At 56.0% G+C, this 10,271-nt stretch overlaps 1 protein-coding gene across 1 annotated transcript in view; it reads right to left on the bottom strand.

The window, feature by feature from the left end:
* Window positions 1-399: 399 nt before the first annotated feature.
* Window positions 400-10,271, bottom strand: part of LOC114619998 (nuclear receptor corepressor 2-like) — a 67,704-nt gene continuing 57,832 nt past the window's right edge. Inside the window, exons 9-12 of the mRNA XM_028765950.1 lie at window positions 7,356-7,422; window positions 3,553-3,725; window positions 2,414-2,507; window positions 400-582 (exon numbers count right to left, since the gene is read on the bottom strand). Of these exons, the coding sequence (XP_028621783.1) occupies window positions 400-582; window positions 2,414-2,507; window positions 3,553-3,725; window positions 7,356-7,422 (517 nt within the window). The remainder of the gene's footprint in view (window positions 583-2,413; window positions 2,508-3,552; window positions 3,726-7,355; window positions 7,423-10,271) is intronic.

The following is a 10,271-nucleotide window of genomic DNA, read 5'->3' as shown; positions in this document are numbered from 1 at the left end:
TGGGATACAAGGCGTGGCTGCCACACCCAGCCGAGCTTCATCTCCTAGCTAGCACAGCCTGCTTCTGATGACTGAAGCCCTGGCTTTCCCACACTGCCTCTCCATTCCAGCTGGCCAGGTGAACCCAGCCTCCACCATATGCAGCTCTGGGTCCCTGTTGGGCGTCTTCACCTCTCTGCGCCTACGTGGTGGCAACTGTCTGGCTGAATGAATGCTAGGAGGGACAAGGAGATACGTATCCATTACCTAAGACTCCCATGGAGATGGAGGCAGAGAGAGGCTGAGGACCCCCCAACCCCGTACCACTAGGGCAGGGAGAGTTCTGAACAGAATGTCCCAGTGACTGGAGTGTGGGAACACAGAAGATACAGGCAAGGATCCCAGGCAGCCTGGGAGGACTCACTTCTCACGGAAGGTGTCCCTCTCCTGCTCACTCCACATGTTGGTGACCTGACGGTCCTTGTACACCTTCATGGGGTCATCCATGAGTCCGTTCATGTTGATGAACTTGATCCTCTGCTGGTCCGCATCGTACAGCATGGGCGGGATCACGGCCAGCTGGCGCATCTGCTTCTCCAGGTTCTGCAGCAGAGCACAGGGTGGGGTCAGAGGGCAAGTGCAGGGCCTGGCAGGTGAGGGACGGGTGCCCTGGCCCTTGGACAGTCCTTAGGGGAGGGAGGATGAATTAGAAGCCAGCAGTGGCTGGCGCTGGCGAGGATTTAGAGGCGTGGGGAGGTTAAGGAAAGGAAGGGCTGTAAATTCAGTGCAAAGCATGAGGCCTTATCTGCAGTAGGAGAGGCCATGAATCTCACCCCCACAGAGGCAGTGTAATAAAACACTGTGAAGCTAGGGACAGGGTACAGCCCAGCCTGGCTCCACGCACTCTCTGGATGGCACATGACTGGCTTGGAGCCAGAAATCCAGGGGATAGCACAGGGCATGCACAGAGCCCGGTCACTTCCTGGCCCAGGCCTCACACCCTGGCTTTTCTATCATCCTCTGGGGCCTCAGCCTGCCCTGCCCTTCTGTGGCTGCCTCGCCTGTCCATGTTAGGAAGATACTGCTGACTTTACAAGTGTCTCCTGCCCAGGACCCTCTGGTTCTGACCCAGACTCTGTCTCCAGCCTTATTCTGGCAATGGCTCCCCCAAAAGGTGGCAGCCACAACACTCTTGTGTGGTTAGGACCTAGGGAAGGGTCCAATGTGTGGGTGGACAGGGCCACTGTCTCCCTGCTTCCGGAGGAAATGAAAGCCATGTCTGCATCCACACTGGTGGGACAGGGGTTGAACCCAGCCACATGCCCGCCAGCAAGGATGGCCCCACAGCTGTCGCTTGTGGATTTTTTGAGTTCTGCTTTCTGTCCACAAGGGGAGGAGAGGTTTTCCAGCAGAACTCTGGCAAGAGGATGTCCCTTCAAGGCCAGGCATTGCAGAGGGGTGCAGGCCCCAAGCTGGTAAGGCTACTGGGTACACGGGGCTGTCGGTGTGCACAAGGAGACCACATAAGCCGCCATCCCTGCTCCATGGCCTGGGCTACATGGACAGGGACTCAGCTTGGAGAACAGCTTAAATAGTCACTCCACAGCCACAAAGGTGTCACCAGCTGCTCTGTCCAGTAGCCCATCTTAAGTCTCCACGTAAACAGTCTCAAGAGGTTCAGAAAGGACACAGGTGCTATGGCCACCTCTACCAAAGAGCACAGCCACCAGGAAAGAAGCAACGGTCCTGGTACATAGCATTCTAGGTCCACTATAGTGCCAGCCACAGGGACAAATGTCATTACTGTACACCTGGCCCAGAGAGCAGAATGGTCCCTCACTGGGGACAAGCACCTGCTCTAAGTCATGGCCTTCTCTGTGATGGTGACCATGGTTGGAGTCACCAAGATTGCCACTGGGTACCCAGAGAGGACCAAAGGGGCAGAAGGCAAGCTCCTCTAGGACGGTCCCCAGCTGACCCCACCTTCTCTCGCTGACAGACTCCCCTAACAGTTTTGCGAAGCTCAACAGAGACCCCAAACCACGGCAGCGGGAGAAGAGTGAGGCGCATTTATACCTGTCCCACAACCCAGCTTCCCCATGTCGCTTCTGGGCACTAGAGGCTTTACATGGACTCAGCTTGGAGACCTGATCAATGAACTTTTTTAGATCAATGAACTTCCCCAAACTATTTCCTCCCACAGTTTGCTGGCATCCTTGTCAATTCTGCCCTCTGGGGGGACAGGCATGGCCACTTCTAGCTGGTGTGCTCCCATTGCATCTGGCACATGCCCATCACCTGCCTCTGGACCGAAAGCATCCGGTGGCTTCCTTTCCTGCTGGCACCTGCCCACTATGGCAGGAAATATGTGTAAAGGACATAGAGAGGGACAGGCCAAGATAATGGGGTGCACGCAGTGTCACTGTGAACTTACCTCCTGCTCAGACAAGCCGTCGATGATCTCAGAAACCTCATGTTCACTGCGGGCAGCCGACATGGAGAGCCCGCTGCCACGCTGGCCCACCCTGCTGGAAACCAGAGGGACACAGTCAGGACCAGCCGTCCTACTGAGAGGCTAGGCCTGGACCATGGGGTAGAACATTCTAGAAGGCATGTATGGGTGAATTCAGAGGGGAGATCAGGGCTGAGCCTCCCACCTTCACCTCTGACCATAGGCTTGGAGCCCAGGGAGGGTGGGGAGCGGCTCAGGAATGCCAGCCCCTGGGACTACAAGATGGCAGTCCATCTCCCATGAATTAAAGATGAAGACCCAGCAGGAGCTCAATGCTGCCTCCAGCCTGAGGACCAGGAGCAGGTTTCTAGGCCTCAGGTCAACCCTGGAATTCACGTTGCTGTGTGTGTCGGTGAGGTGACAAGCCTGAGGAGCCTACGAATACAGATGACCACACCCAACTAGCCTCATTTGTTGGAAATAGCCTGCCCAGGTTTCTGTCCTCATAGCCACAGTGAGGACAGGCACCCAGCTTGGAGCTGGGCCCAGCCATCCTCCCAACACCCCCTTCCCCTGCAGAGTCTCACAGCAGCGTTAGCAGGTATGGGGTGGGAGATGTGAGGACAGCAAGCCGATACTCATGGGTGATGGCTCTGGGCCTAGCGGGTGCCGAGGGTCCCTAGCTGTAAGTATGAAGCCCTGTGAGGGCATCGTGTGTGGCACAGGCCACCAGGGGCCCATGTGAACCAGCACAGTAGTCACCTTTTTTTGTTTTTTAGTTTTTCGAGACAGGTTTTCTCTGTGTAGCCCTGGCTGTCTTGGAACTCACTCTGTAGACCAGGCTGGCCTCGAACTCAAGTGATCCACCTGCCTCTGCCTCCCAAGTGCTGGGATTATTGGTGTGCGCCACCACTGCCCAGCCCAGTAGTCACCTCTTATGAGCTCATCCCTGTGAGCATTTTCTTACATGGACTCAACCCTGTGCCCTCACCTCCGGGACTTCCTTTCCTTTCTGCATGCACTCACCCCTGCATGTGTTCTCCCTAGCGTGGGCTCACAGCTTGGCCCTGAGCGCTGCACCCTCTCACCCCTACGCATGCTGTTCCCGGCAGTGCCCTTACCTCTGCATGCGCTCCTGCAGCTCCCGCTGCTTGCGGATCTCCGGGAACTGTTTCTCGTAGTACTCCCTCACCTTGCTCTCCTTGGCCCTCCTCCGCGGATTGTTCTCAATGCGCTCTACCTTCTTCTCCCACGCCTCCATGAGCTGGTCATAGCGCTGGCAGAAGCGTTGTTCCTGTGGGGGGGGGGCATGGCCAGGAGGCATGCTGGTGAGGGCCGGATACTGCCCACTGCACTCACATGCACAGAAGGGGGATAGGGACACACACCCAGTCTGTCACAGTCACAGAGCTGCCGGCCCCTGGGAAGCCACAGGTGCCCCACAGGATATGACTCCTTCAGAGCCAGACCTCCTCTACAGGGGCCTCATCTGACTCGGAGGCCTCCAGCCCCATCAAGTTACCCACTCGGTCACACAACCAAATGAGAAAACAGCCCTGAACAGATAGACCGGGGCTCATGCCCTGTGTTCACACTAGCTACCATGGACACTGCACAGCAGATCGAGCCAGGCTCCACCACTGCAGGAAGTTGTCCTGGGCAGCATGGCTCTGTAGAGCTCTTGTGGCCCAGAAAAGATGTCCCCAGGGAATATCCGCTTTCTAGGCAGTTCCTCGTCCCTGGTCTCTGGTACAGCCACACTCCCTAAATCTAAGACTCCAAAAGCTAGCAGACATTGAAAAGAAGGTTCTGCCCTCCTCTGCAGGATGAGGAAGTCCCCCTCCCTGTTTAACCACCAAGCTGCCTGCTGTATATCTCCCAACCAGCCCAGAGCACAATCACATGCCCTGTGTATATCCAAGGGGATCACTTCAAAACTCCCGCCTCAATCGGCCACAGAAGAACAGGAGACACAGTCACATAACACCCTGATAAGTTCTTGTGCCCTGATACCTGCCACCATGTGCTTAACCTCTGACCCGGAGCTCCCTGTGTCTGTGGCTCAACCAGTTGAACAACAGCCCCCAGGGTATTAGACTTCAGCTGAGGGAAGATGTGGGGGAGACATGGGGGTTACAACACACTCCACCAGTCCAGCCTAGGCCTCCTGGCTCCCACCCAAAGGCCCAAGGAGAAGAGAGAGAACATTCAGAGACCAGAGGCCAGAGACAGCAGAGGACACAAGAGCTGACATCAGTCAGTTGCCAGCTGAGGGCTGGGGCTGTCCCAGACCTTGCAGACTAGCAACAGGGCCGCAAGACCTCAGGAATAGCCCACATGCTCCATAGCCTTAGGCAACAGCACAAAGGCCCAAGCAGCTCCTGAGGGAGGGGTGCGGCACTGTCTGAGACAGGACAGTCTTCTGTCTAGGTCAAACCACAGTGTGGCCTGCTGCAGTCTGTCTCATCTACTGGGGGGGGGGGTGCACTTGGTCCACAGTGGAACTAGGATCCATTGACAACCAGTGTCTAGAGACAGCAGGACACTGCTCATGGGGAGGGGGCTTGGCCAGGGGAGGAAGCAGACCTCTCTGTCTGTCAGCCTCTGCTGGGTAGGAACATGGCTCACTGGTCTCCAGCACACTTGGCTCAGCAGGAAGAAGTGAGGCAGGCTTCTCTCTGGGTACACCAAAGGCTCCCAGGGAATGGCCTCGGCCCTAAGGTCTGAGTCACGACAGCGCAGTGTGGCAGTGCTGAGTGGGAAGGCCCACTGTCTAGCCTCTCCTCCAGGACTTGCTGGAAACTGAGAAAACAAAGCGGTTCTCTTGTGCGCTTCGTGTCTCTTCCTCCTGCTGCAGCATAAAGGCCTTCCCTCCTCCCCCCCCTAAGGTGGACCACCTGGGCTGCAGAGCCAATGGGACTTGGAGGCTTTTCCCTCACCTCCAAAGATCAGGTCCCCCTCCCAAGGTCCCCAGAGTCAGGGAGAGTTTCTTCATGACTCCAAGCCCATCACAAATCCACTGGCTCCTTTCAGGAACCACAAGGACCTCTGACGTGGGACAGTAGATATGGCTGAGGGCAGACACAGGTCAGGAGAAGCTGTGAGTGCCATCTAGGGATGGCAGGATGGGATGGCAGGGTGTTGAGGGGACTGCCACGTCTGCCTTCTCCACACCCAACAGCAGCAGGGGCCTGCCAAACTGTGGTGTGTACATGGTGATGCTGGCACTGACCAGCCTGATCTTAGAGCGAGGGCGCTCTCCTGATGCTGTCAACCTTCCCTGTAGCCCAATGCACAGCACATCCCATACTAAGGGCACATTTATCATGAATGCACTTGGTGCTCCTCTGTGAGGATGGACCTCAACAATCCTCTGTCGAGCGCTGACCCCAGGACCTTTACACCTGCCATGCTCTCCCTCAGCAAAGATCTGCACACAACTAGCTCACCCTTTCTCGCTCCATGTATGTCAGCAGGGCCATTCTCCCTCCACTGCCTAGGCCACCTTCCCCTCCTCAGCTCATCTGGTACCTCATCCTGCCCCCAAACTACTCGAGGCAAGATTTGTTTACCCAAGACTAAGGAACAAGGCAGCCCCGGTGCCAATCCAGATGTTGCCACTTCTCAGCTGTGTGACATGGGGCCAATGAGCTAACCTCTCTGTCTCAGCTTCCCTGCCTGAAATAAGGAACTGTGAAACCACGCCCACTGCATGGGACCACGCCCACTGATGAGGAGGAAATGACTGGGGTGGAAGTTGAGCATTAAACTCTGTTCCTGAAGCCCATGCCAGGAGCCACATGCACAGTGGGCACTCGGTGACTGCAGCTGAAGGCGCATGACTGAGGAACTCCCTGTCTCTTCACTCGATTCAAATTCAACCATCAGTCCGCTTCACTGAAATGAAGTTGCACCTTCTGATTACTACACACCCACAGGCTCTAGGCACTGCTGAATAGATTGGCAAGTACCAGGCCAGCCTGAGAAGGAGGCAGGGACCACCTTGCAGCCCCATCTGACACCCAGGGAAGGGTCACGTGAAAAAGAGTTGAGATCTCCCATCTCAACTTCACAGAACCCCCCCCAAGCCCCCACGACACACACAGTGTCTCCCAGTAGCCCTAGTCTTGAGTGAAATGGATGACATCACCAAAGCCAGCCCGGGTTCAGAGCTGATATGGGATCAAGGCTAAGCAGAACCTGCATGCAAAGCCCAGGAAGGGGGGTGGAGGCAAGGAGGGAAAGCCTCCGGCACTATGGAAAGGCACAGTGGTAGGGTGTCACTCCCAACCCTGGCAGCTAAGGGGATGCAACAGGTACCTGACCTCCATCCCTTAGCCTCGGACCTCTGTGGGTCAAAGTACAGCTGCTTGGGGTCCCTCACATCCTTCACCCCACTTCAGGAAGCAGGATGGGCACCGACCTCCATAGACCAGGGCCTTGCTGTTTTCCTATGACCCCATTTTCCAGAGCCTGGACCTGGCTGGGGGAGGGGAAAGCTCACTTCTCAGCCCTCCCCCCCCACCCCCGCTCTCTAAAAGCTCTGTGAACACAGAAGCCCATGAGGAACATTTGTGGTGCACTCAAGACCCCTTTCTTGGCTTCAATGGCTCCCCCCTCCAGAGGACTGGGAAAGGGGGTCAGGAGTCCTAATGACCACAGCAGCCACCGCCTTTGCGGCTCATTTATAACAGCATTGTCTCATGACGCAGACACCCATCCCCAAGAGCTGCAGAGCGGACAGGGACCTCAGAACCTGCATAGCATGTGCTGAAGAGGCCCTGACTCTTAGATGGCCATGGAGGCACAGGTCTCACCTACTGCACCACTGGAGGACAGGGCATGGCATGAGGACTCAGAGAAGGGCAGGGCTCATCCACCGCTTGGCCGTGCGTTGAGGGGACAGGATAGGGACGGGACTCACCCACTGCTTGCGCGCGTGGTTCCTCCGCTTGAAGTACAAGATCAGCTTCTTCCGCATCGCCTGGTTTCTGAGGAGCACAGACAGGGACGTTGGAGATCCCAGCTCTCAGCAGGAGCTCAGGCTGATTAGCACTGACCCTCAATCAGAAGGGAGCCCACTCCCCCATTTTCCCCAGAGCCTACCCTGCTGCACAGAGCTGCCAGTTCTACCTGCCATCATCCCTAGAGCTCCCACTCCAGCCAACCTGCAATATTCGCATCCCCGAATCACAGTCTCAGGTACCAACCAACAAAGTTCAACCTCTTGCTACCCGGAGGCAAATGAGTCACGTGGCAAGGGCATTCCAACAGCTACGGGCTGGGGACCCTGTCCTATGAGTTGCTAAAGGCGTCGAGGGGTCTCCGGCTTTGGGTAGACTGCCAAGCTCCACCAGCTTGACCACACCCACAAGGCCCTGTAAGTACTACTGAGGAAAGCGGTGGGGGATTCTGAGAGGAAAAGAGATAAAGAAGGGTAGAGACATGGGGAGAGGAACAGGGTCAGAGAGGGGCAGGGGGGAGAAACTGGGAGAAGGGAAAGGGAGGGAGAGAGAACAGAGATTTACCTCAGAATGGACAAAGATGTGGAAAATGGAGGTGGAGGGTAGAAAAAAAGACACAGGCGGGCAGGATAAAGTTCAGACTGCAAAGAGGGAACAGAAATCTTGAGGCAAGGCACAGCAGAGTCAGGAGACAGGGCTCCATCCACCCTGCCCCCCAAGAAACAAAGACCCAACACATGCCTACCCCCACAGCCCTAACACACTCAACTAGGCACTGCAACTGACCTCTGGGTCTTGTGGGAGACACAAACAGACACCCCTGAACTTGCTCTCTCTAACCTGGGCTTATAGCTACATCACTTTTTGGGTGAGGGAACCCCAACTTCCCCACTGGTCCCTAATCTACCAAGAGCTCCCACTGTGAGGAATCCCCCTGGAGTAAGAGCCTGGAGGTCCCATGCCTGTGACCTCAGATATGGCTTGGTGGGTAGAGTTGCCGGCCTACCAAGCACAAAGCCCTAGGTTCAATCCTCAACACCACATGAAAATGCGGTCCATACTTGTAATCTCACCATTTGGGAAGCAGAAGCAGAAGGATCAGAAGTTCAGTTATTCTGCACTATATAGGGAGCCTGAGGAGATTCTGGGCTGAGAGAGAGCAAGAGGAGCAAGGGAGAAAGGAGGAGGGGGGAGGCGAAAGGGGAGAGGAAGGAGGAGGGGGAGAGAGAGAGAGAGAGAGATGTAGCCCCCTTCTACTGGAAGAACGGGGAGCTACCAATCAATCCTGATGAGCACAGCCGCACAAAACACAGCAACTTGAGTGGGGAGACAAAGGGAGGCCTTCCATGAACAGTCCATGAAATCGGCTGGCCTGCTGGCCATTACAAACATGGAATTGAACAAAGGCAGTTGAGGGGAAGGGCTTGGCAGGATGAGATGAAGGTCAGGAAGGGTCTGACCTCAACTGTACCAGGGCACAATTAGATGGAGCCCCACCCATGTCTGCTCAAGCTGGAAACTGTGCTAGAAAAGCCCGGGCCTACTATGACAAAGGAGACCAAAGCAACAGGACTGTCTGAGGTTGCCAGGCCAGGGAAGCAGAGATGTGTGGACTGAATCTCTCGAGGGTTTGGCTGTGTGACCCAGAGAGATTATTTGGCACCTCTGAACCTCCAGAGCAAGACCAGAGACATGTTCCCAGTAACCTGCTTCCTGCCCATCCTGAAAACGAGACGGCGAGCCGAGGGTCCTAGGAAAATAGAGGCGCCTCCTCCTGAGCCTGAGACACTCGAAGACCAAGGCTGTGTGTGCTGGCAGAGACCAAGCAGGATGGCAAATCCCAGGCGGGATGGTGGCTGTCCAGTCCCGTCTTACTAAGCTCTGGTACTTATCTGTCATCTGGGCATGGATGCTCCCACACCGCTCTCCTCCAGCATGCCCTTGGGGCTGCCTTCCCTGTGTGGGGAGTCTAAGAGGTCTAATTCTCTGAGGACAGGCTCCCAGTCGAGGTGGCAGATGCCCTGGCAGAACCTCAGCTGCTACTGACACTTTCCAGGGCAAGATGGGGGGGGAGGGGAGACAGGCAGCAACGATGCACAGGTGACCTCCACAGGTCTGAAATCACCCACACCAGGAAGCCAAGCATGAAATTAACTTGAAAGTCATGGCCAGGCACGAAGGCAGTGAAATTAAAATGACAGGGGCCAGGTCCCCAGGGAAGGGACACTTCCCACCTCTCAGCAATTACAGCAGACAGCCAAGGAGTGGTGACGGCTCTGCTCCCTGGGTGGTGGAGCTCCTCAGCAACCCCCAGATCAATCTCACTGTCCTTGTCACAGCTGTCACACTCCACGTGAGTACTGTGCTTGCCATCTCCCCACTGCAAGTGGGGACTCGTTCACTGCTATCTCCCAGGGACAGACCGTGCCTGGTGCAGACCAGACACACGGAGACGTGTTTGGTGAACAAAGGAATGAGGAGTAACTGTCTCTATGCTCAGAGACAAGAACAACAAAATCCCCCAGCACCAGTCCCACACGTAAGGTACAGATGGCAGCTTGAGGGGCAGTTAACACAGTGGGCCCTCGGTGGCCCCAGGGCTAGTCCCACCTTACAGATGGCGGAGAGACCCTGCTCTGCAGTATGTACACTGTGCAGATCTTGGGGTTCCAAGTGGCAACTGACGGTCCAAAGCTTCCCCTACCTGCCACAGGTCAAACCAAAGACAGCACCCTATAGCACTCTTGGCTTGCATGCTTCCCAGTGACAGGCCGCTCACTACCCCCATCAGCAGCTCTGACGACAGTGTCTGTTTTATGCAGGGTTTGTCTGTTTGTCTGGCTCTTGCTAGACCACCCAGGCTAGACTTAAAACTC

The sequence above is a fragment of the Grammomys surdaster genome, unplaced genomic scaffold (assembly GCF_004785775.1).
Source record: "Grammomys surdaster isolate TR1022 unplaced genomic scaffold, NIH_TR_1.0 166, whole genome shotgun sequence".
Classification (NCBI taxonomy): Eukaryota; Metazoa; Chordata; class Mammalia; order Rodentia; family Muridae; genus Grammomys; species Grammomys surdaster.
The sequence above is the reverse complement of the archived record's forward strand: the minus strand, read 5'-3'. Positions and strand labels throughout refer to the sequence as shown.